This window comes from Oryx dammah, unplaced genomic scaffold (assembly GCF_014754425.2).
Source record: "Oryx dammah isolate SB20612 unplaced genomic scaffold, SCBI_Odam_1.1 HiC_scaffold_27, whole genome shotgun sequence".
Lineage (NCBI taxonomy): Eukaryota > Metazoa > Chordata > Mammalia > Artiodactyla > Bovidae > Oryx > Oryx dammah.
Genome location: NW_024070211.1, coordinates 117468494 through 117495165, shown reverse-complemented (window position 1 = coordinate 117495165; position 26672 = coordinate 117468494). Strand labels below are relative to the sequence as shown.

Below are 26672 nucleotides of genomic sequence, written 5' to 3'. Positions count from 1 at the left end.
CCCAAACCCCATACATAGTTAATGCCTCCCAATCATAAAAAAGTCACTCTACATAATAATATGATGATATCCTTATGGAGTCTCTACTTTCCAGATGATCCTCCAGTCACTGTGAAGACTTAAGAATTAGACTCATGTAAATCATGGTGTAAATCATGATGGTCTAATAAGAGTATCAATCAGTACGATGAATTCATTCCCGACACACAAGGACAGTGGATTACAGATCCAGTAGTGACAATAACGCACTAATATTATGCACTTTCATACCCTTTAGCTGGAGAAGCCCCAGGAGTACGCAAAGAAATGAAGGATGTTACCACTAAACTGGGCGAAGCTGCTCAGCTCTCATGCCAGATTGTCGGAAGGCCTCTGCCTGACATTAAGTGGTTCCGATTTGGTAAGGAGCTCGTACAAAGCCGCAAGTACAAAATGTCTTCAGATGGACGCACACATACTCTAACAGTAATGACAGAGGAACAGGAAGATGAAGGTGTTTATACCTGCGTAGCTACCAACGAGGTTGGAGAAGTAGAATCCAGCAGTAAGCTTCTCCTGCAAGCAACACCGCAGTTCCATCCTGGTTACCCACTGAAAGAGAAGTATTATGGTGCTGTGGGTTCAACGCTTCGACTTCATGTCATGTACATTGGCCGGCCAGTACCTGCCATCACTTGGTTCCATGGCCAGAAACTTTTGCAAAACTCAGAAAACATTAGTATAGAAAACACAGAGCACTATACTCATCTTGTCATGAAGAACGTCCAGCGTAAGACTCATGCTGGGAAATACAAAGTTCAGCTCAGCAATGTCCTTGGAACGGTCGATGCCATGCTTGATGTGGAAATACAAGGTATTTTGTTTTCCTTTTCAGTGGTTTTTCTTCTTTAAAAAAAAAAAAGAAAGGTCTTGGGAGGCACACTATAGAGACCACTGCAATTGTATTTTCCCTCAACAGATAAACCAGACAAACCTACAGGACCAATTGTGATTGAAGCTCTATTGAAGAACTCTGTGGTGATCAGCTGGAAACCACCTGCAGATGACGGAGGCTCCTGGATCACCAATTATGTGGTGGAGAAGTGTGAGGCCAAGGAAGGGGCTGAATGGCAATTGGTGTCTTCAGCCATCTCAGTGACAACCTGTAGAATTGTGAACCTCACAGAAAATGCTGGGTATTACTTCCGGGTTTCGGCTCAGAACATGTTTGGCATCAGTGAACCTCTAGAAGTCTCCTCAGTTGTGATCATTAAGAGTCCATTTGGTGAGTACAACCTCTACAGACAGTCTTCCTATAGCAAAATTCCATCTGTATGTAAAACTTTTTTTTCCAACAGAAATGACTTTTGAAAGGAGACAGCAAAGATTCAGCTAAAGTAAAGTGTCTCTTATGTCACTTGAATTTTGCTGATCTAAAAGGGCACATATATACCCTCTCCCCTTCTTTAAAAAGGAACTTTCTGTTTTGATAAGTTTCTTAGCATAAAGTAACCAATTTCATTTTTCTAGATTAGCTATCCTTAGTAGAACTTTGGGTTTGTAACATTTTATTTATTTATTTTTTTAGATAAGCTCTTTATAAAGCTGTCTGTTTCACCTGACGAGTCAAATGCTTTTTCTTTGTTTTAAACAGAAAAGCCAGGTGTCCCTGGCAAACCAACTATTACTGCTGTCACAAAAGATTCTTGTGTTGTGGCCTGGAAGCCACCTGCCAGCGATGGAGGTGCAAAGATTAGAAATTACTACCTTGAGAAGCGTGAGAAGAAGCAGAACAAGTGGATTGCTGTGACAACAGATGAAATTCGAGAAACCGTCTTTTCAGTGCAAAACCTTATTGAAGGTCTTGAATATGAGTTCCGTGTGAAATGTGAAAACCTAGGTGGGGAGAGCGAATGGAGTGAAATATCAGAACCTGTCACTCCCAAATCTGATGTCCCAATTCAGGCACCACACTTTAAAGAGGAACTGAGAAATCTAAATGTCAGATATCAGAGCAATGCTACTTTGGTCTGCAAAGTGACTGGTCATCCGAAACCAATTGTGAAATGGTACAGACAAGGCAAAGAAATCATCGCAGATGGATTAAAGTACAGGATTCAAGAGTTTAAGGGTGGCTACCACCAGCTCATCATTGCAAGTGTCACAGATGATGACGCCACTGTTTACCAAGTCAGAGCTACCAACCAAGGAGGGTCTGTGTCTGGCACTGCCTCCTTGGACGTAGAAGGTAAAAACACATCAGTAGACATCATTTTGGTGCAAGATTACATATTATTAATGGGGTGGGGCACTCTTATATAGTTTTGGGTATTGTTAAATTATATTCTTCCTTCTTTTGTTCTGATACAGTTCCAGCCAAGATACACTTGCCTAAAAATCTTGAAGGCATGGGAGCAGTCCACGCTCTCCGAGGTGAGGTAATCAGCATCAAGATCCCATTCAGTGGCAAACCAGATCCAGTGATCACCTGGCAGAAAGGACAAGATCTCATCGACAACAATGGCCACTACCAAGTTATTGTCACAAGGTCGTTCACATCACTTGTTTTCCCCAATGGAGTGGAGAGAAAAGATGCTGGTTTCTATGTGGTCTGTGCTAAAAACAGATTTGGAATTGACCAGAAGACAGTTGAACTGGATGTGGCTGATGTTCCCGACCCCCCCAGAGGAGTCAAAGTTAGTGACGTGTCACGAGATTCTGTGAACTTAACATGGACTGAGCCAGCTTCTGATGGTGGCAGCAAAGTCACCAACTACATTGTTGAAAAGTGTGCAACCACCGCAGAAAGATGGATCCGGGTAGGACAGGCCCGAGAAACACGTTATACCGTGGTCAACTTATTTGGAAAAACAAGTTACCAGTTCCGTATAATAGCAGAGAATAAATTTGGCCTAAGCAAACCTTCTGAGCCTTCAGAACCAACAGTAACCAAAGAAGACAAGACCAGGGCTATGAACTATGATGAAGAGGTAGATGAAACCAGGGAAGTTTCTATGACCAAAGCATCCCACTCTTCAACCAAGGAGCTTTATGAGAAATATATGATTGCTGAAGATCTTGGGCGTGGTCAGTTTGGAATTGTCCACCGTTGTGTTGAAACATCCTCGAAGAAGACATACATGGCCAAATTTGTGAAAGTCAAAGGGACTGATCAAGTTTTGGTAAAGAAAGAAATTTCCATTCTAAATATAGCTAGGCACCGAAACATGTTATACCTCCATGAATCATTTGAAAGCATGGAAGAATTAGTTATGATCTTTGAGTTCCTATCAGGACTTGACATATTTGAGCGCATTAACACAAGTGCTTTTGAACTTAATGAGAGAGAAATCGTAAGCTATGTTCGCCAGGTGTGCGAAGCACTTGAGTTCTTACACAGCCATAATATTGGACACTTTGACATTAGACCAGACAACATCATTTACCAAACAAGAAGGAGCTCCACCATTAAAATCATAGAATTTGGTCAAGCCCGTCAGCTGAAGCCAGGGGACAACTTTAGGCTTCAGTTCACTGCCCCTGAATACTATGCTCCTGAGGTCCACCAGCATGATGTTGTCAGCACAGCCACGGACATGTGGTCTCTTGGAACACTGGTGTACGTGTTGTTGAGTGGCATCAATCCATTCCTGGCCGAAACTAACCAGCAGGTCATTGAGAACATCATGAATGCTGAATACACCTTTGATGAAGAAGCATTCCAAGAGATCAGCCTTGAAGCCATGGACTTTGTTGACCGGCTATTAGTGAAAGAGAGAAAATCTCGCATGACAGCATCTGAGGCCCTTCAGCATCCATGGCTGAAGCAGAAGACAGACAGAGTCAGTACTAAAGTGATCAGGACATTGAAACACCGACGCTACTACCACACCCTAGTCAAGAAAGACCTCAACATGGTTGTGTCTGCAGCCCGGATCTCCTGTGGTGGTGCAATTCGATCTCAGAAGGGAGTGAGCATTGCTAAAGTTAAAGTGGCATCCATTGAAATTGGCCCCGTTTCTGGGCAGATAATGCATGCAATTGGAGAAGAAGGAGGCTACGTCAAATATGTATGCAGAATTGAAAATTACGATCAGTCAACCCAGGTGACTTGGTACTTTGGTGTCAGACAGCTGGAGAACAGTGAGAAATATGAAATCACATATGAAGATGGAGTGGCCACCATGTATGTCAAAGACATCACCAAATTTGATGATGGTACCTACAGATGCAAAGTAGTCAATGACTATGGTGAAGACAGTTCTTATGCAGAGCTCTTTGTTAAAGGTGTGAGAGAAGTTTACGACTATTATTGTCGTAGAACTGTGAAGAAACTTAAGCGCAGAACAGATACCATGAGACTCCTGGAAAGACCACCTGAATTCACCCTACCTCTCTATAACAAGACAGCTTATGTGGGTGAAAATGTCCGGTTTGGTGTAACCATAACTGTCCACCCAGAGCCTCGAGTAACGTGGTACAAATCAGGTCAGAAAATCAAACCAGGTGATGATGACAGGAAGTACATATTTGAGTCGGACAAAGGTCTTTACCAATTAACAATCAACAGTGTAACTATGGATGATGACGCCGAATATACCGTTGTGGCAAGGAACAAATACGGTGAGGACAGCTGCAAAGCAAAGCTGACTGTAACTCCACACCCACCTCCATCAGATACGACCCTCAGACCCATGTTCAAACGGCTACTGGCAAACGCAGAATGCCAAGAAGGCCAAAGTGTCTGCTTTGAGATCAGAGTATCTGGCATCCCCCCACCAACGTTAAAATGGGAGAAAGATGGTCGGCCACTCTCCCTTGGGCCTAACATTGAAATTATCCACGAAGGCTTGGATTATTATGCTCTTCACATCAGGGATACTTTGCCGGAAGACACTGGTTATTACAGGGTCACAGCCACAAATACAGCTGGATCCACCAGCTGCCAGGCCCACCTACAAGTGGAACGCCTAAAGTATGTCAAACAGGAATTCAAGACAAAAGAGGAGCACGAACGACATGTGCAGAGGCAGATTGACAAGACCCTGAGAATGGCTGAAATTCTTTCTGGCACTGAGGCTGTGCCGCTGACGCAGGTCGCCCAGGAGGCGCTGAGAGAAGCTGCCATCCTCTACAAACCAGCCGTCAGCACCAAGACCGTTAAAGGGGAATACCGACTTGAGACGGAAGAAAAGAAGGAGGAGAGGAAGCTCCGCATGCCTTACGAAGTACCAGAGCCGCGCAAGTACAAACAGACCACCATAGAAGAAGACCAACACATTAAGCAGTTCGTGCCCATGTCTGACATGAAGTGGTATAAGAAGATACGGGATCAGTTTGAAATGCCTGGGAAGATTGACAGAGTTGTACAGAAGAGGCCCAAGCGCATCCGCCTTTCAAGATGGGAGCAGTTCTACGTGATGCCTCTCCCACGCATCACCGATCAATACAGACCTAAGTGGCGGATTCCCAAACTGTCCCAAGATGACCTTGAAATGGTGAGACCAGCCCGCCGGCGCACACCTTCTCCCGATTACTACTATTATTACAGACCTAGGAGACGTTCTCTTGGTGACATCTCCGACGAAGAATTACTCCTGCCCATTGACGACTACCTGGCGATGAAGAGAACAGAGGAAGAGAGGCTGCGTCTCGAAGAAGAGCTGGAACTGGGTTTTTCAGCCTCACCCCCGAGCCGGAGCCCTCCTCGTTTTGAGCTTTCAAGTCTGCGTTATTCTTCCCCACAAGCTCACGTCAAGGTGGAGGAAGCAAGAAGAGACTTCAGATACTCAACCTATCACATCCCAGCCAAGGAAGAGACCAGCACAAGCTATGCAGAGCTGCGGGAGCGGCATGCCCGCGCCTCACACAGGCAGGCCCATCAGCGGCAGAGGATCATGGCCGAGAGAGAGGACCACGAGCTGCTGCGGCCCGTCACCACCACCCAGCGCCTCTCGGAATACAAGAGCGAGCTGGACCACCTGGCGAAGGAAGCGAAGTCTAGAAAGAAATCAAGACGCCAGAGAGAAGTGACCGAAATAACGGAAATCGAGGAAGAATATGAGATCTCCAAACGCGCGCAGAGAGAGACATCCTCCTCGGTGTCCAGGCTGCTGAGACGCCGGCGCTCATTGTCTCCCACCTACATCGAGCTGATGAGGCCTGTATCTGAGCTGATCCGGCCGCGGCCACGGCCAGCTGAGGAATATGAAGATGAGGAAGATGAAGAAGATGTAGAAAGAAGGTCTCCTACCCCAGAGAGGACGCGTCCACGTTCCCCCAGCCCTGTGTCTAGTGAGCGGTCACTGTCAAGATTTGAGAGGTCGGCACGATTTGATATCTTTTCCAGGTATGAGTCCATGAAAGCCGCTCTAAAGACTCAGAAGACATCGGAAAGGAAGTATGAGGTTTTGACTCAGCAGCCTTTTACACTGGACCATGCGCCTCGAATCACACTGAGGATGCGTTCCCACCGGGTTCCCTGTGGGCAAAATACACGTTTTATCTTAAACGTTCAGTCAAAACCAACTGCGGAGGTCAAATGGTACCACAATGGTGTAGAGCTCCAAGAGAGCAGCAAGATTCATTACACCAACACCAGTGGGGTCCTGACCCTGGAAATTCTGGACTGTCACATTGATGACAGTGGAACGTACCGTGTTGTGTGCACCAACTACAAAGGTGAGGCTTCTGACTATGCGACCTTGGACGTCACAGGAGGGGATTACACTACCTACGCTTCCCAGCGCAAAGACGAACAGGTTCCCCGATCTGTCTTCCCTGAGCTGACAAGAACAGAGGCATATGCAGTTTCGTCCTTTAAGAAAACATCTGAGATGGAAGCTTCCTCTTCCGTCAGGGAAATGAAATCATTGATGACGGAGACCCGGGAAAGTCTCTCCTCCTATGAACACCATGCGTCCGCAGAAATGAAAAGTGCTGCAATCGAAGAAAAGTCGCTGGAAGAAAAGTCCACACACAGAAAGATCAAGACGACTTTGGCAGCAAGAATTCTCACAAAGCCAAGGTCCATAACCGTCTATGAAGGTGAGTCTGCAAGGTTCTCTTGCGATACAGATGGTGAGCCGGTACCAACTGTGACATGGCTGCGTGGGGGACAAGTCATAAGCACTTCTGCCCGCCGCCAAGTGACCACCTCAAAGTACAAGTCAACTTTTGAGATCTCTTCAGTCCAGGCTTCAGATGAGGGCAGCTACAGCGTGGTGGTCGAGAACAGCGAAGGGAGGCAAGAGGCGCAGTTTACTCTGACCGTTCAGAAGGCCAGGGTTACTGAAAAGGCTGTGACGTCACCACCGAGAGTCAAGTCCCCGGAGCCTCGGGTAAAATCCCCAGAAGGAGCCAAGTCTCCAAAACGAGTGAAATCCCCAGAACCAGTGACTCCTCACCCTAAAGCTGTGCCACCTACAGAGACAAAACCCACACCAACAGAAAAGGTTCAGCAGTTGCCAGTTGCTGCCCCACCTAAGATAATTCAGTCCTTGAAAGCAGAAGCTTCTAAAGACATAGCCAAGCTGAGCTGTGTGGTTGAAAGTAGTGCACTATGTGCAAAAGAGGTCACCTGGTACAAAGACGGCAGGAGACTGAAGGAAAACGGGCATTTCCAGTTTCACTATTCTGCAGATGGTACCTATGAGCTCAAAATCCTCAACCTCACTGAATCCGATCGTGGAGAATACGTTTGTGAGGTTTCTGGTGAAGGTGGAACTTCCAAAACTAACTTCCAATTTGTGGGACAAGCCTTTAAGAGTATCCATGAGCAGGTGTCAAGCACATCAGAAACCAAGAAAGCAGCTCAGAAAACTGCCGAGTCAACAGAAACCAAGAAAACAGCTCCAAAAACTGCTGAGCCAACAGAAACCAAGAAAACTGAACCCAAAGCTCCTGCGCCAATTTCCACAAAACCAGTAATTGTTACTGGTCTGCAGGATACCACTGTTTCTTCAGACGGTGTTGCTAAATTTGCAGTTAAAGTTACTGGAGAACCCCAGCCGACTGTCATTTGGACAAAGGATGGAAAGGTAACTGGTTCTTAAATGACCTTATTTTCTAAAAAAAAAGAAAGAAAGAAAACTAACCCTCTTCCCTTTTTCCCAACTCCCAAAGAAAGTTTAAGAGTAACTCACTTTTTAAAATTCAAATCACTTGCATTCCACAGGCTATAACACAAGGAGGTAAATACAAACTCTCTGAAGACAAAGGAGCATTCTTCCTTGAAATTCATAAGACTGATACTTCTGACAGTGGACTTTATACTTGTACAATAACAAACTCAGCTGGATCTGTGTCCTCTAGCTGCAAATTAACAATAAAAGGTAAGTTGGCTTTTATTCTTACCAACAATTTTCAGAGAACTATATTAAGGAGACATTTCTAAACATGCTTGCTTACACACACACAAAAAGTATTAAAATAAAAACTGTTTTACCAAGTTACAGAGTACCATTTGTACACAAATGTATAAATACACATATTTGAAGTTAGAATATAATTTATATTTATTAAGTGGATAATTGTATGTAGTATTATATAAGAGTCCCAGATATTATGTAAGATGCCTGCTCCCTGTAATGTTTAAGAATGGTCAGGTGAATATACTAAATGGTACTTCTTCCCTAAAACTTCACTCTTGCTAATTTTCCAAAGCAGTGGAAAGTTAATGATACAGTCCAAAGCTGTATCAGTTTTCCCAATTAAAATGAGTTTGCCTTCATCTGAATCTTCTAAAACATAATTAAATTGTTTTAATTAATCAAAATCTCCTAAATCCATCCATCTCCCAGATTCTTTAACTATTCAAAACTTTTTTCCCCTTAAGCCACAGAATTCATTCTTCAATTTAGTTTAGTTTAAATAATCATTACACTGGTCTCGAAAGTCACACATGACAACTTTCCAAGATCAGGGCTGAGAAAGTATCACGTATTAACCTACACTGCCTGCGTAAGTCAGTGTTTTTTCTTTGTATATCACTTGCAAAATCCACAAGACAACAGGGTAGGACTTCTTTTCTATTCAGTTTGCTTTACTGAGCTTTCTTTTTCAGCTGTAAAAGACACTGAGATACAGAAAGTATCTGCACAAAAGACCTCCGAAATTACGTCCCAGAAGAAGGCATCTATCCAAGAGGAAATTTCCAAGAAAGCCCTCATTTCTGAAGAAATCAAGATGTCAGAGGTAAAATCTCACGAAAAGCTAGCTCTCAAGGAGGAAGCTTCCACACTTCTGATTTCCGAAAAAGTCAAGAAATCAGAAGCCACCTCCCTGGAAAAATCTGTTGTCCATGAGGAAATCACTAAAACATCACAGGCATCGGAAGACATCCGAACTCGTGCTGAGATCAAAGCATTTTCTACTCAGATGAGTATAACTGATGGTCAGAAAGTGACTTTGAAAGCCAACATTGCTGGTGCCACTGATGTGAAATGGGTACTGAATGGGGTGGAGCTCAGCAATTCTGATGAGTATAGGTATGGCATCTCAGGCAGTGACCATACCCTGACCATCAAGCAGGCTGGTCACAAAGATGAAGGGATCCTCACCTGCATCGGCAAAACCAGCCAAGGCATCATTAAGTGTCAGTATGATCTGACCCTAAGCAAAGAACTCTCAGATGCTCCAGCCTTCATCTCACAGCCCAGATCTCAAAATGTTAATGAAGGACAAAACGTTCTCTTTTCTTGTGAAATCAGTGGTGAGCCATCGCCTGAAATCGAATGGTTTAAAAACAACCTGCCAGTAAGTTTAACTATGAATGTTACTAAAGAGAACTTTCAATACTGTACTCCTGAAGAGCTCAAAGAAACACTTTTTTTCCCTCTTCTTTTTAGATTTCTATTTCTTCAAATATCAGTGTAAGTCGCTCCAGAAATGTATATTCTCTTGAAATCCGAAATGCATCAGTAAGTGACAGTGGGAAGTATACAATTAAGGCCAAAAATTTCCGTGGCCAGTGTTCAGCTACTGCTTCCTTAACAGTCCTTCGTAAGTATATCTTTACCACTTTTCGTTACTTGCTTAAGGCCATTGTATGGTTCTGTTTTTTGCTTTTGTCTTTCTGAGCACAGCAATCTCTCAGGAGCCTCTTTGAATACCATGCGTAAGAGACACAGCCTTCCCGTGTGAATTCATTCTTAACAGTCAATGTTTCTTTATAGCTAGATAGAAATATGGATAAGTTAACTTTCAAAGCAAAGCTACCAGCTGTCCTGTTACATGTATTTTCAGAATGCACAATATAAAAATTATTTTCTATTTCTATGACTAATCATTTTTTTTTCCTAGTGATTCTAGCACCTGCATGAAATGTAATAATAGAAATATAATGATTCATTTCTGGGAGACACTGGGCTAGCTCTTGACAACTGAATGTATGTATTTGCTTACGCTTTCACAGCAAATTGTTTGGGTTATGTTTCTGTGTGTGCGTGTCTAAGTTTCCATTTCTGCAAGTCAATGTCAGATGTCACAAATTAACCAGATGTCATTGATGTTCACTGTGTATCTGCTATGCTCCACAGCTCTAGTTGAAGAACCTCCCAGAGAGGTGGTATTGAGAACAAGCGGTGACACGAGCTTGCAAGGAAGCTTCTCGTCTCAGTCAGTCCAAATGTCTGCCTCTAAGCAGGAGGCCTCCTTCAGCAGTTTCAGCAGCAGCAGTGCTAGCAGCATGACTGAAATGAAATTTGCAAGCATGTCTGCCCAAAGCATGTCCTCCATGCAAGAGTCCTTTGTAGAAATGAGTTCCAGCAGTTTTATGGGAAAATCTAGTATGACACAACTGGAAAGTTCAACTAGTAGAATGCTTAAAGCAGGCCTAAGAGGTGAGCAATCAAATTATTGGTAGAGGTAGACAAGCCTAGTAGCATGGTAGAATCTTTAGTACACACAATTCAGTAGAATGCAAGTTTTTATTTTTTTTTTCAGTGATTCTAAAAGTTTGTTGTTGTTGTTCCATAAAGGAATTCCACCTAAAATTGAAGCTCTTCCCCCTGACATCAGCATTGATGAAGGAAAAGTTTTAACAGTAGCCTGCGCTTTTACGGGTGAGCCTACCCCGGAAATAACATGGTCCCGTGGTGGAAGAACAATTCATGATCAGGAACAGCAAGGGCGATTCCACATTGAAAACACAGATGACCTGACGACTCTGATCATCATGGACGTACGGAAACAAGATGGTGGACTGTATACCCTGAGTTTAGGGAATGAATTTGGATCTGACTCTGCTACTGTGAATATAAATATTCGATCCATTTAAGAGGGCCTGTGCTCTCACACTCAGACTCATTCTTAACCTTACCCAAATGATTCACATGGACTAATCTTTCTACCTTTCTGATCTGTAAATACTTTAAAAAAAAGAGTAGTTTTGTATCAACCTAAATGAGTCGAAGTTCAAAAATAATACATTTCAATCTTTTCATAATTGTTGACCTAAGAAGATCACACATTTTCTAGTGACATGTACATACTGTATATAGCCGAATTAACGGTTATAAAGTTTTGTACCATTTATTTTATGACATTTTACACTGTAACTATTGAAACTAACGGTTGGTAGGAGAAAGTTTCTGATGGAACGAATACCCTGCTCAACACTTAATCAATCTTTGTGCCTCAACATAATGTTGATGTCTAAGTATGCCTCAATGGGTCGAGGAATTCCCCATTGAAGATGTCCTATCCACCGAAAAATGCTGTGCACGTCACCTGATATGCACCGATACTTATGGAATCAGAAATGTAAGGCATTGGTGATGTTTGCATTTACCCTCCTGTAAGCAACACTTTAACGTCTTACATTTTCTCTGATGATGTCACACTCAAAATTATCATGACTTAAATATTACCAGAACAAAGTGTAACGGCCAACACTTTGTTCGCTCATTTCACACTGTCTCTGACCATAGAGAGTGCCTGGGTAGCTTGGAAAAGTAACATCACCTGGCCATCCCCTCAGTTAACCAAGTTATTCATGCATTCCTATGCCAGAGCAGTGTCAACTCTTGGAGGTTCAGGGGTGCAGCCAACGCCTTCGTGTGGTAGTTCTAAATTTAAACCAGAAACTGGGGCAACTAAGCAATGAGCCACAGCAAAAAAATAAAGAACAAAATAAAGCTGTCGTTAAATTTAAAAAAAACAAAGTATTACTAACTGCCCAAAATATCAATTGGATGTAGTTCTTTTCATGCAAGTTTAAATTCAATTGTTAGTTATAATTGTTGGACCTCCTTGAGATAGTAACAACAAAATAAAGCAAGCTATCTGCACCTCAAAATGTGTGGCTGGTTGTTTTCTGTGAAATTCTGCAGCTGGGGAGGTATGTGCCTTTGAAAATCACAGAAATGATCATAGAGAAAAAGCAACTCAAGCTCTCTACAGCAGATATTTAAATTATCATGTTGAATGTATTCAACAACTTTTTAAAAGCACAGATATGATTCTCATGGATAAATTTATCCCCAGAAGTTAACAAAAATCCTCCAAAATAAGAAATCTTCTAAACATATTATCAAGAAAAATATTTTTATAGGGACTGATTCAACTAAATCCAAAGGTACGGGAACATCAAAAATTTACAATTGTATTTTGTGCAAAGATGAGCAAAATGAGATAGACCCTGTTCCTTAAGAAACATATAGAAGAGAAAATGACCACTTCTGGGAAAATGATCAATTGTGCAACTGAATCCATTACTGACTATTGTAGCTCCAAACTGAGACAGAACAAATCAGTCTTCAAAGCTAAAAGATTTTTTTTTTTAAAGAACTCATTTTAAATCATATAGTCCTACCATGCTTTTCAAAACAACTGATCTATACTTAATAATAAAATACCTAGCACCAGAAAAATCTGTATTTATCCATCTGAATTAGATAATCCTAATTGTAAACCTATAAAGTTGATTCTTTGCCTAAATTACTCCCTAAATGTAAATATAAGTGGCCAAAGTTGAAGCAAATGCACAGTCAATTCCTACTCCCCAAAGAAGATCTTGGGTCTGCATTAATTTATTCAGCAAATATTCTTTCTTAAAGCTTCCTTGGTGGCTCAGCAGTAAAAGAATTCACCAGCCAATCCAGGAGACTCGGGTTCAGTCCCTGGGTCAGGAAGATCCCCTGGAGAAGGGAATGGCAACCTACTCCAGTATTCTTGCCTGGGAAATCCATGGACAGAGGAGCCTGGTGGGCTACATACAGTCCATGCTGTCACAAGAGTCAGACACAAGTTAGCAACTAGACAAAAACAACTGCAACAGATTCTTTAAGTCAGATTTCCTAAAAGCAGACTCGAGTTGTTTGAGGGACTGCTCTCAGAAAGAAGCAAGTGAGGGGAGCAGAGCAGGGGAAGAAAGCTAAGCAAGAATGTCGTCTCAGCAGGAGCTTCCGCCCCATCCCCTAAGTACCATAGTTGGTTCCACCTGGGAACAGGGACGCAGACCATCTGGATCCCCTCATCAGTGGCTACGTGCTGTGAGCTTGTGGGGGTGGGGGTGGGTGAGGGAAATAATCTCTGGGGTGAGAGGCACCCCTTGGCCAGACGGCTCTCTGCAGACTAGGGCAGCTCAACAGCCGATGCTCACGAAACCAGATCAGATATGGATAACCTGGTTCTGGGCAGTACCGACAGCACCCACAACACCACCAAACAACTTAATACCTATTCTTGAGACAGGCTGGGACCTGGGACTCTTTGCTGTAGTGCCTGCACCTGGACAAATGTCTCCTCAAGCAACAAAATACAGAGACACTACAAAGGACTAAAAATAACTGCATGCCTGTGCAGTTGGGGCAAATTATGAACAAGATACAGAAAAGACCAAAAACCCACACAGCACCATCAGGTAGGTGGGCAGACCACCTAAGCCATCCCCTGACCCACCGCTACCCTCACCCCATGTAAGGAACCAGCTCACCCCTGCTCCCCTCCAGGAAGCAAGCAAGGGAAACTGTCACTTGTTTCTGCTCCTTCCTGTTGCAGCAGGGGCCCCAATAAAGCCTCGCTGGAATTTCCTGTCTAGCCTCGTATCAATTTCTATTGACTAAGGAAGCCACGAACTCTGGTCAGTAACATACTTTTTGGGAACACAGTGAAGGGACAGCTGTCCCCGTCCCAGGAGACGATCTGAGCACCGCCAGGGACCGCCGAATCCGGCTTCCCCCTGGGCGACGAGCACTCGCCTGGACCTCATTTCAGTGTCACTACGTTTGATACGTCTGCCTTCCTGGCCGCTGGCGGTCTCAGACCCTCATTCAGGCAACACTATCCCCGCCACCTTTGTCCCTTTCCCTCTCCTGAAATCTCTCTACTTCTCCCCTCTCTGTCCTCTTACTTCTGCCCCATCCTTCCCAGAGAGTGGCCATCGGGCAGCTGCTCCATCACTCCTCTTGGCTCGTGAAACTCTCTGGCCAGCAACAGTTCCCCTTGACCAGTGACAAACACGTGGGAGAGGCCTGCCTCATGCTGTGCAGACAGACCGTGGCCCAGTAGGCTCTCCTTGACCGGAGATTTACAAGAGCGAAGGAGAGTCAAACCTAATATCACATAGTGGCTAGAAGTCTGAGCGCCTCACAATATTCTCACCTTTATTTTCCTGCTGCAAAGAGATGTCCCACTGGGAACAGGCTGAAATGGCAGATTTCTATATACTGGTGGACGCATGGGTAGAAGTCCCATCTATGGGTTGGGGACCCAGCAATGATGCACCACTGGCTGGTTTCCAGGCTTGATCACCCCAGTGGGCAGTGGACAGGGTGCTCCCTCCATCACCGGCCCTTTCTGGAGGCAGGTGGGTTGGTGCCTGAATAGACACCTGCAGAGGGCAGGTTGAAACGGCAATCTCTTTCTGTCTCTCTCTCAGTCTCTTCTGCCCCTCCTCCCTTTACCTCTCCCGTGGTCCTCAGCCCTTCACTCCTGTGCCCTTCATCATGAAGACTCTGTGTCTTTACGTTCCTGTCACCATCTGTGTTTTTAAAAGGGCTTTTGTTTTATGTGTTTCTGTCTGTCCAACTGGTCCTGCAAGTCTCTGCCAGCATTGCGGACCTGGTGGAGCACTTCGGACCTGGTGGAGCACTTCGGCCTTGAAATTCAAAAACAGCCCACATGGCCTGAGACTCTAGCTCTGGGTGCTTAGTAGGACTTTAAAGACCATCACCGGGGGAAAAGAAAAGTAGCTTGCCTTTCTCCCCCCTGCCTCCAGTGTTAACTGTTCTGCCTGGCTCTAGGAACTATCTGATCTATCTATGGTCCCCCAGACAGAGAGAAAAAAAAAAAAGGACTTTTAAACTCTGACGGGAAAGCTATTGGATCTCTAGTTCTGTAGGTAAAAATTAACTTGTAAATGAGCTGTATTTAATTGGCTTAAAGGAAACTGAGCACTTATATACATTCTCAGAAATATAAAAGAAACTCGCCAGAGTACATTTCAGATTAATGTAAATATGAGAAATGCCCAGGGTATCTCTGCATTCTTAACAACTGGAGACAGTTTAAAAACAAATGAACTGATTTTCTCTTACAGTGCAGCCTGGTGCCGATATGCACTGGATGACCAGGAGAAGTGGTCACAGAATGGATCCCTTAACTCTGTTGTTTTGGTTTTTTTAAAACAGAGAATAACTTAATGAAAACATTGTTGTTGAGTCTCTCAGTTGTGTCCAACTCTTTTGTGACCCCATGAACTGTAGCCCGCCAGGCTCCTCTGTCCATGGGATTTCCCAGGCAAGGATACTGAAATAGTTTGCCATTTCATTCTCCAGGGTAGCTTCCCAAAATACAGGGATCAAACCCGTGTCTGCTACCCTGCAGGCAGATTCTTTACCACTGAACCACCTGGGAAGCCCCAATAAATACACAAAATATTATAAAGGCTTTTGAATCCTTCTTTTCTTGCCATCCAATAGTAACCACTAAGGTCAAATCAGCTGTTATGATTTCTGTGTGTTTTGGTTTTTTTTAACCATTTACCACAAAAGCATAAATCGATAAACAGTCTAGTTTTCTGTTTATGTTTTCAAGCTTGATATAAATGATACCACATTGTACATCTCTCACAGCTTGCTTTTTTAAGGAAAGCACTTTTGTCATGGAAAAGTTCAAATGTATACAAATAAACAGAATAGTATAATGAGAATGGATAAACAACAAGGCCCCAACGTGCAGCCCAAGGAGCCACACTCCATATTCTGTGAAAACAACAGTGGAAAAGAATACAAAAAAGAATATATATACATGTACAACTGAACCACCATGCTGCACAGCAGAAATCAATGCAATGCTACAAATCAACTATACTTCAACAGAAAAAATAAAAATCTTAAAAAAAAATAGTATAATGAACTCCTATGTATCCATCACCCAGCTCCAATGATCAATTGGATCTCTTAAATACCATTTTACTACTGGATCTATTTTTGTAAGCAGTCCCCAAAATGGAGAAAGGTCCCGTGCGTGCAGGCCTTTATACTTTATTGAGACTCAGGCCTGAGGGATTTTTATCATGTATGTGGAGCCTCTATACCTATGTTGTTCCCAAAGATTGGGAGCCAGACCTTCTCACAGAGCTTCCTTCCGGTCTCTTTTAATTAGTCACTGGCCCACTGAGCCTCCTTCTTGAGCTCCTTTTCCCTCCCCTTCACCATCTCCTTCAGCTCCTGGACTCCCACCTTACCACCCTGACAAATCGAAACCCCCAAATCAGTGCCCTCAGTGCCTTTCCCAGCAGAGCTCGGATCAGGTTCAAAGGTAACCCCCACTTTTGTCTCACAAAGCCTTTACCTTCTTCAGGAAGTAGCTAGAATGAGCGTCCCCTTCTCATTGGGAGACTTGGGAATCTGTAAGCAGAGATTTGGCAGGTCCTCAGAGAACCCTGACAATTTAGGAACAGATTTGTCAGGCTGGGGTTGACACACTCTCACCTGGCAGACCATCATGGTTATCCGGGCCCACTGTGGCAACCTGAGCATATACTGAGAAACGCCAGGGAACAGGCAGATGGCCTACTGGCCACCAACCCACATCAGCGGACTTACCAGGGGAATGAGGACGCAGTCCCAGAACATGACCCACGCTGGGACTATGAAGATCAAGTAGGCCACGCTAGGATGAGACATGCTATTTGTCTATCGGAAGGAATGAAAAAGTGTATGGTAAAGCCTGTAAACTAGGTAAGTTCTAAGAGGTTACAGAGAAGAAAGATGGAAAGCTGCCATCTTCCTGAGCCAGCTAGTACATGAATATACACCCTCAGTCCACAGAAGGGAGATCACTACTGGCCATGCCTTTTATCAAATGGTTGTCTAAGGAGTCCTTACAAATAGCTGAGAAAAGAGACGTGAAAGGCAAGAGAGAAAAGGAAAGATATATCCATTTGAATTCAGAGTTCCAAAGAATAGCAGAGAGAGATAAGAAAGCCTTTCTAAGTGAACAATGCAAAAAAAAACAGAGGAAAACAATACAATGGGAAAGACTAGAGATCTCTTAAAGAATGTTAGAGATATTAAGGGAACATTTCATGTAAAGATGGGCATAATAAAAGACAGAAATGGTATGGACCTAACAGAAGCAGAAGATATTAAGAAGAGGTGGCAAGAAGACACAAGGAACTATATAAATAAGATTCTTAACCACCCAGATAACCACAATGGTATAATCACTCACCTAGAGCCAGACATCCTGGAATGTGAAGTCAAGTGGGCCTTAGGAAGCATCACTACGAGCAAAGCTAGTGGATGTGATGGAATTCCAGTTGAGCTATTTCAAATCCTAAAAGATGATGCTGTGAAAGTGCTACACTCAATATGCCAGCAAATTTGGAAAACTCAGCAGTGGCTGAGTTTCCATTCAATCAAAAGGTCAGTTTTCATTCAATCCCAGAGAAAGACAATGCCAAAGAAGTGTTCAAACTACTGCACAATTGCACTCATTTCACACGCTAGCAAAGTAATGCTCAAAATTCTCCAGGCCAGGTTTCAACAGTATGTGAACTGAGAACTTCCTCATGTACAAGCTGGAGTTAGGAAAGGCAGAGGAACCAGAGATCAAATTGCCAACATTCATTGGAACATAGAAAAAGCAAGAGAATTCCAGAAAAACACCTGCTTCTGCTTTATTGACTACACTAAAGCCTTTGACTGTGTGGATCATAACAAAAGTCAAATTTCTAAAAGAGATGGGAATACCAGACCATCTTACCTGCCTCCTGAGAAACCTGTATGCAGGTCAAGAAGCAACAGTGAGAACTGGACACGGAACAAAGGACTGGTTCCAAATTGGGAAAGGAGTACGGCAAGGCTGTATATTGTCACCCTGCTTATTTAACTTATATGCAGAGTACATCACATGAAATGCAGGGCTGAATGAAGCACAAGCTGGAATCAAGATTGCCAGGAAAAATATCAATAACCTCAGATATGTAGATGACACCACCCTTATGGCAGAAAATAAAGAGGAACTAAAGAGCCTCTTGATGAAAGTGAAAGAGGAGAGTAGAAAAAGCTGGCTTAAATCTCAACATTCAGAAAACTAAGATCATGGCATCTGGTCCCATGACTTCATGGCAAATAGATGGGGAAAAAACAGAAACAATGACAAGCTTTATTTTCTTGGGCTCCAAAATCACTGCAGATGGTGACTGCAGCCATGAAATTAAAGTATGCTTGCTCCTTGGAAGAAAATTTATGACAAACCTAAAAAGCAGAGACATTACTTTGCTGACAAAGATCAGCAAAACACCACCTGGTCAAAGCTATGGTTTATCCAATAGTCCTGTATGGATGTGAGAGCTGGACCATAAAGAAGGCTGAGTGCCAAAGAATTGATGCTTTTGAACTGTGGTGTTGGAGAAGGCTCTTGAGAGACCCTTGGATAGCAAGGAGATCCAACCAGTCAGTCCTAAAGGAAATCAATACTGAATAGTCATTGGAAGGACTGAAGTTGAAGCTCCAATACTTTGGCCACCTGATTGGAAGGGCCGAATCATTGGAAAAGACCGTGATGCTGGGAAAGATTGAAGGCATGAGGAGAAGGGGACGACAGAGGATGAGATGTTTGGATGGCATCACTGACTCAATGGACATGAGTCTGAGTAAACTCTGGGAGCTGGTGACAGACAGGGAAGCCTGGCGTGCTGCAGTCCATGGAGTGCAAAGATTCAGACAAGGCCAAGTGACTGAACAGCAACAACTCCTGACATCAGGAGAACAATACGAAAGCTCGAGGCTGGGCCCCAAACCTCATTGTCAACCTTGATAAAGGAGGTCTTCAAGGTCTATAACAACCAAGACTGAACAGAGAAGACCAATAAGGATAAGAGGTTAATAAAGAAAACAGAGCTTTTGGCTGCTCTGACTCACCCACCACCTTGAGGGGACCCCAGAGGGCTGAGATGGCTGGACAGGCTGCCAAGAAGCTTCCTGGGCCCGGATCAGGTACCTTTTGTCAGAAGGAGGTCACTGGAAGGGGAACGTCCTGAGTGCCCTCCTATGGGATGACCCAGGGGCAACCTGACGGGCCCCAGTTCCTCGCAATTTATGTCTCCCCTTGCCTGTGAAGTCAGGTGCGTTAGTATTACTCACTCCTTTTTGTATATGCCAGAATGCCTTCCTTGGGAGAGATTTGCTAAATAAATTAGGAGCTAGTATATTCTTAGGACAGGGTGAAGTCCAAAGAGGCAGAGAATTCAAACAGAGAATGCATCTGTTGGTAGCCCCAGATGACCCACCTGCTGGTCATCAAAATATTTCCCAAGACATCGCCCAAGAAATTAGAGAGCAAGTAGATAACAGCAGTTTAAGATACTTCAGTGCCAAGCAGGGCAAAACATGTTCCCCTCTACAGAAATAAGAGTAATGCCTGGGAGGGAACATCCAGAGAGAATATCCTTGAAAGTCAGAAGCCCTGAGGGGACTCCAGCACTGGTCACCAAATTTCTAAAATGCAGACTCTTTAGGCCCTGCCAATCCCCTTGCAACACCCTGATCCTCCCCATTCAGAAGCCTAATGGAGAGTATCGTCAGTTTGTGTAAGACTTAGAGCAGTGAAGGAGGCAGTCATCCCTGTTCACCCACGGATGCTAAACCCACACACCTTGTCACCCACATGCTGGGGAGCGCTCAGTATTTCTCTGTTTGGTACCTCAAAGATGCATTTTTCTGTATTCCCCTCCATCCATACTCCCAGTATCTTTTTGTCTTTGTATGGAGGGACTCTGACACCCTGGAGGCTACCCATGGGTGGACAGTGCTTCCACATGTGCTCAGGACAGCCCCCATTATTTTTGGAAATGCATTAGCAAGGCACGTGATCCTTGAAAAGGGAACTCTGCTACAATATGTTGATGATTGAAACCGAACAAGATTCAGATCAAAATACTGTTAAGGTCTTAAATTTTCTGGTAAAAAGGGGATGTATCTCATCAACCAAGGGTCAAATATCACAGCAATGGGTTCAATATTTAGGATCTGTTTTGACCCCTAAGGCCACAGGTCAGAAAAGAGCAACCGGTGATTACAATCTCCAACCACAAAGAGGCAATGCCGAGGTTTTCTCAGGATGACTGGGTTCTGTCACATCTGGATTCCAAATTATGGCCTTAAAGCCAAGCCCTCTCTGAGGCTCTAAAGGGAGAAGAAAGGGAATCCCTTCATTGAAAGAGCAACCACCAGTGACTCTAAAGACTGTGTTGAGCAGAGCATTAGCACTAAGACTTCCAAATTTGGACAAGCCCTTTACCCTATACATTCACAAGAGATCGGGGATAGTACTATGAGTCCTGACCCAAAAGCTGGGACCACATCAGAGACCAGTGGCTTATTTTTCAAAACAACTGGACACAGTGGCCCTGGAATGACCAAACTGCCTGCTGGCAATAGCAGCCATAGCGTTGCTGGTTAATGAGGTTTCCAAGCTTACCCTGGGACAACACTTAGATGTGTTAACACTTTATCAGGTACACTCAGTGCTGGAAGTCAGAGATCATCATTGGTTGACTGGAGGAAGGTTAACAAGATATCAGGCCCTCCTAACAGAGACCTTCGACATTATTTTATGAGTGTGCCAAACCCTGAACCCAGCAACTCTGCTTCCAATAGCTGAGAGTGGGGACTCGCTGCGTCATTGTATAAACACCATAGAACAAACTTACTCCAGAAGGTCTAATCTTCTAGATGAATCTCTTGACAGCCCTGAGGTCAAATAGTTTACTGATGGGAGCAGTTTTATAGAAATGGGAACCTGAAAGGTGGGGCATGCCATTGCTGGTCTAGATCAAGTCACAGAAGCGAAGGCCCCACCAACCCAGACATCAGCACAGATGTGGAACTAATTCACTAATGGGAGCTTTGCAGTTAGGGAAGGATAAGAAATTAAATACTTCTACTGACTCTAACTATGGGTTCCACATGCTACATGCTCATACTACCATTTGGAAAGAAAGAGGAATGTTAACCACCAGAAATTCTCCTATAAAACATAAAGATGTGATTAGGGCTTTTTAGATGGGGTGCAGCTCCCAACCCGGGTAGCCACTATAGGGGACATCAGAGGAATGGATCTCTTGTGAGCCAAGGAGACAGCAAAGTTTATCAAATTGCAAAAAAGGCAGCTCAACTGCAAGAGCCTGAACAAGTTATGGCCCTAGTGATTGATCACCCTGAACTCTGTAGCCTTCCCCAGTATTCTCCAAAAGAACAAGAAAATGCTGAGAAACAGGGCTATGAGAAGGGAAGCACAGGCTGGTATAAAAAGGAGGGTAAGGTTCCAATTCCTGAGTCCCTACAATGGAAACTAAGAGTTACATGAGGCCACCCATTATGGGAGGGATGCACTATGGGTCTTGACACAATAGGCTTTCTCAGGGAAGGGGCTTAAAAGAACAGAAAAACAAGTAATGCTTGCCTGTGATTTATGTGACCAGAATAACCCACAGACCCACTCAATACCCCCATCATTACTCAGGCCAATCAAATGCCAAGTGACATATCTGGGGTGGAGGCGGGGGGAGACTGGTAGATTTCACTTCAGGATATAAATATCTTCTGATACTTTTCACTGGATGGGTTGACGCCTTCTCCGTCTGATCTGAAAAGGCTATGGAAATCTATACGTCCCTTTTAAAAGAAATAATCCCTTGATTTGGACTTCCAAAGTCCCTCCAGAACAGTAATAGGCCCTCTTTTATAGCCCAAATCACACAGGGACTTACTATGGCCCCTAGGGATACACTATAAAGTAAACATCTCTTGGCTGCCCCAGTCTTCAGGGAAGGTAGAGAAAATGAACCACACTTTAAAGAAAACCATAGCAAAGCTCTGCCAAGAAACTCATGAACCTTGGACCAACTCTCTTCTTATTGCACTACTGAAGGTCCATGTAGACCCCAGGAGTGGTCTGAGTCTTAGCGCATTTGAAATGATCTATGGAAGGCCTTTTATCACTACTGATATTCGAGAATGGTATTTGAAGGGGAACATTTAAGAGTTGTGTCCAATTCTTTGAGAACCCAAGGACTATACAGTCCATGGAATTCTCCAGGCCAGAATACTGGAGTGAGTAGCCTTTCCCTTTTCTAGGGGGATCTTTCCAACCCAGGGATGGAACCCCACAAAGGTTCCACATTGCAGGGGGATTCTTTACCAGCTGAGTCACCAGGGAAGCCCAAGAATACTGGAGCAGGTAGCCTATCCCTTCTCCAGATCTTCCCATCCCAGGAATTAAACTGGTATCTCCTGCATTGCAGGCAGATTCTTTACCAGCTGAGCTACCAGACAGGCCATTTAGAAGAATGCTGGATATGCCATCAACACCCCAGCTGGCTATTACTCTCCTCATGCATTTCCCCTGAACCTGCCGGGTCCAGTGGTAATTAACAATCTAAATGGAGTAAAACTGCCACCCCTTCACCTCTATTAGTCACACACACACACACACACACACACACACACACACACACACCTTCCAGGGGGCTATTCCAATGCTTTAGCCCAACTCCCATGTACAACTGGATCCAAGGTGTGGGGCACTCTACGTTAACCTGCACAAACAGCACTTGTTTCACATGCCCTGAAAACTCTTCCAAGGCATAATACACCAGATATCCTACAACCTTACCCACTGATGCCATGTTTCAAACTACAGCCCCACATCCCTACAAACACAGAAGGGGGATGTGGGTGATGGAAAGGAAACATTCCCTCCACCCAGTCAATCCAAGTAAACCCACCTGTGGGATTCCAGACAAACAGTGATCAGGCCTATGGAATGCAACCCGCAACTGGAGTCAGCAGGATCATGCCTGAGCATCTAGTTTAAAATGTTGTAGAGAATAGGCAGAGAGGCAACAGTGAAGGCTCCACACTCTGCACGCGACTCAGCAGTAGTGCTCTGCCTCTGGTACTGCCTGGCTTTCCTCCAAAAGCATTTCCCACCACGATCTCCTCCCTCCTGTCTCCTCAGGCCATCTCCCTGCAGTCAAAAGTAGTCCTCACTCTGGGATTGCTCTCCAATTCCTACACTCCAGCTCCCACCCACCACGCATTCTGGTGGACTTGCGTTCCTGTCTGGAACACTGGCCAGTAAAAGACTCTAGACAAGAAAGATGAGAGAAAAATGCCTTTTCAGAAACCCAAAGGGACTATTGAACATACTGTTGAATCAAAGAATTCTTTGAATAGTATAGCCCTGAAATTTGATACAAGCTCAACAAACTTGTTGAATTAAATATTCTCCCGAGCAGTTGTTAATGGACAGGTTTTATAATGTTCCCAATCCTGAATAAGTCTCCAGTGTTGAGCACCCTCCATCTCTAAGCACTGTGTCACAAACATCATCCGGAGGCTGAATTAGATAAGACTACTAATCCTGATGTAGTCCACTCAAAAGAAGCAACTCCCTTAACTGCTTTTACTAGTATTCGACCTGCATGAGTTGTACCTTCCACTTCTGAAGAGGAAGAAGCACTTACTGAGACATTTCTTAAAATTAATTGCAGATATACTACCAGTGGCAAGAGCACAGTCAGTGGTATGTTGCTCAGTTCAGTTCAGTCCTTCAGTCATGTCCGACTCTTTGCGACCCCATGAATTGGCACAACAGGCCTCCCTGTCCATCACCAACTCCTGGAATTTACCCAAACTCATGTCCATCGAGTCGGTGATGCCATCCAACCATCTCATCTTCTGTCGTCCCCTTCTCCTGCCCCTAATCCCTCCCAGCATCAGGGTCTTTTCCAATGAGTCAACTCTTCGCATGAGGTGGCCAAAGTACTGAGTTTCAGCTTCACCATCAGTCTTTCCAACGAACACCTAGGACTGATCTCCTTTAGGATGGACTGGTTGGATTTCCTTGCAGTGTCCAAGGGACTCTCAACAGTCTTCTCCAACACCACAGTTCAAAAGCATCAATTCTTCATCACTCAGCTTTCTTCACAGTCCAACTCTCACATCCATATATGACCACTGGAAAAACCATAGTCCTTGACTAGATGGACCTTTGCTGGCAAAGTAATGTCTCTGCTTTTGAATATGCTATCTAGATTGATCATAACTTTCCTTCCAAGGAGTAAGCATCATTTAATTTCATGGCTGCAATCACCATCTGCAATGATTTTGGAGCCCAAGAAAATAAAGTCTGACACTGTTTCCACATCTATTTGCCATGAAGTGATGGGACCAGATGCCATGATCTTAGTTTTCTGAATATTGAGTTTTAAGCCAACTTTTTCTCCTCTCCTCTTTCACTACCATCAAGAGGCTTTTTATTTCCTCTTCACTTTCTGCCATAAGGGTGGTGTCATCTGCATATCTGAGGTTATTGATATTTCTCATGGCAATCTTGAGTCCAGCTTGTGCTTCTTCCAGCCCAGCGTTTCTCATGATGTACTCTGCATACAAGTTAAATAAGCAGGGTGACAATATACAGCCTTAACATACTCCTTTTCCTATTTGGAACCAGTCTGTTGTTCCACGTCCAGTTCTAACTGTTGCTTCCTGACCTGCATATAGGTTTCTCAAGAGGCAGGTCAGGTGGTCTGGTATTCCCATCTCTTTCAGAATTTTCCACAGTTTATTGTTATCCACATAGTCAAAGGCTTTGGCATAGTCAATAAAGCAGAAATAGATGTTTTTCTGGAACTCTCTGGTATGTTGCTAGTTACACCAAATAACATAACATTTGATTCACATAAAACAGACCCCTTGGTTCAAGAGAAAGGCCATGAGGAATATGGCATCATGTAGCCAATGGAATTGTACATCTGCAATCTAGAAAGAAATTTTGGATGGCAAAATAAAGGAATCCTTACTCATGGAGATAGATCAGTCATCAGGAAGGGACTTCTGCCACTTAAAGAAAATGACAAGAAGTAATACTGATGAAATAGACTCAAGAATCTGTGATACAGGTTATGATAGTGCCAGCACTGCTCCTAGGAGCACCAAGAGTCTCTTTCTGTAGATGTTGATGGAATCAGAACTCTCTCCTTTACAAGGGAAGCTTATTTCTTCAGATGAGCTGTGGCAAGATAAATCACCTGGTGCATCGAGTCTGTGCAGACTGTCAATGAGAGTGCAGTAGAATGTTTGACAGTCATATCAGAGGCTGCTAGTACTCCTGATCACTTAAGTCTGATTCTGCACATACTACCAATGAAGTGGGGACTCTCTCTTAAAACTGACTTAAATAATCTTGAAATGGTCACTAAAGAAGGAGATCAGGCTACAGAAGATCTTCAAGAAACATCAGGTCGTAAAGAACCATGCTTAGGCATAAAAGGTAACCAGGATTTTCCTCTGAATGAGAATTCACTACACCAAGAAGAAATTGAAAAATAAAAGTATTCCTTGTGAGGAAGCAATAGGATTTAAACAAAAGTAAACTGTCAACCCTTCTCCAGTGGATCACATTTTGTCTGAACTCTCCACCATGACCTGTCCATCTTGGGTGGCCCTACACAGCATGGCTCATACTTTTATTGAGTTAGACAAGGCTATGGTCCATGTGACCAGATTGGTTAGTTTTTCAGTCTGTCTGCTCTCTGATGGAGAAGGATAAGAGGCTTATGGAAGCTTCCTGATATCGGTAGGTGCCCAATATGCTACTGGAGATCAGTGGAGAACTGACTCCAGAAAGAAGGAAGAGACAGAGCCAAAGCAAAAACAACACCAAGTTCTGGATGTGACTTGTGATGGAAGTAAAGTCCAATGCTGTAAAGAGCAATATTGCATAGGAACCTGGAATGTTAGGTCCATGAATCAAGGCAAATTGGAAGCGGTAAAACAGGAGATGGCAAGAGTGAACATCGACATTTTAGGAATCAGCGAACTAAAATGGACTGGAATAGGTGAATTTAACTCAGATGACCACTATATCTACTACTGTGGGCAAGAATCCCTTAGAAGAAATGGAGTAGCTATCATAGTCAAAGAGTCTGAAATGCAGTACTTGGATGCAATCTCAAAAATGACAGAATGATCTCTGTTCATTTCCAAGGCAAACCATTCAATATCACAGTAATCCAAGTCTTTGCCCCAACCAGTAATGCTGAAGAAGCTGAAGTTGAATGGTTCTATGAAGACCTACAAGACCTTCTAGAACTAACACCAAAAAAACAGTGTCCTTTTCATCATAGGGGACTGGAATGCCAAAGTACAAAGTCAAGAAATACCTGGAGTAACAGG

The 26672-nt window shown here is 43.8% G+C and overlaps 1 protein-coding gene and 1 pseudogene across 3 annotated transcripts in view; both read left to right on the top strand.

Annotated features, from left to right (window-relative positions):
• The window catches only part of TTN (titin), a 274747-nt gene extending 262478 nt beyond the window's left edge, over nucleotides 1-12269 (top strand). For all 3 annotated transcript variants that reach the window (XM_040227721.1, XM_040227720.1, XM_040227719.1), the window contains 9 exons: nucleotides 278-853; nucleotides 959-1264; nucleotides 1634-2227; nucleotides 2350-8018; nucleotides 8156-8312; nucleotides 9044-9735; nucleotides 9828-9981; nucleotides 10518-10820; nucleotides 10959-12269. In XM_040227721.1, coding sequence (XP_040083655.1) covers nucleotides 278-853; nucleotides 959-1264; nucleotides 1634-2227; nucleotides 2350-8018; nucleotides 8156-8312; nucleotides 9044-9735; nucleotides 9828-9981; nucleotides 10518-10820; nucleotides 10959-11257 — 8750 coding nt within the window. In that variant the 3' untranslated portion in view covers nucleotides 11258-12269. The remainder of the gene's footprint in view (nucleotides 1-277; nucleotides 854-958; nucleotides 1265-1633; nucleotides 2228-2349; nucleotides 8019-8155; nucleotides 8313-9043; nucleotides 9736-9827; nucleotides 9982-10517; nucleotides 10821-10958) is intronic.
• Nucleotides 12270-23568: 11299 nt separating this feature from the next.
• LOC120854161 lies at nucleotides 23569-25869 on the top strand (annotated as a pseudogene).
• Nucleotides 25870-26672: the final 803 nt, after the last annotated feature.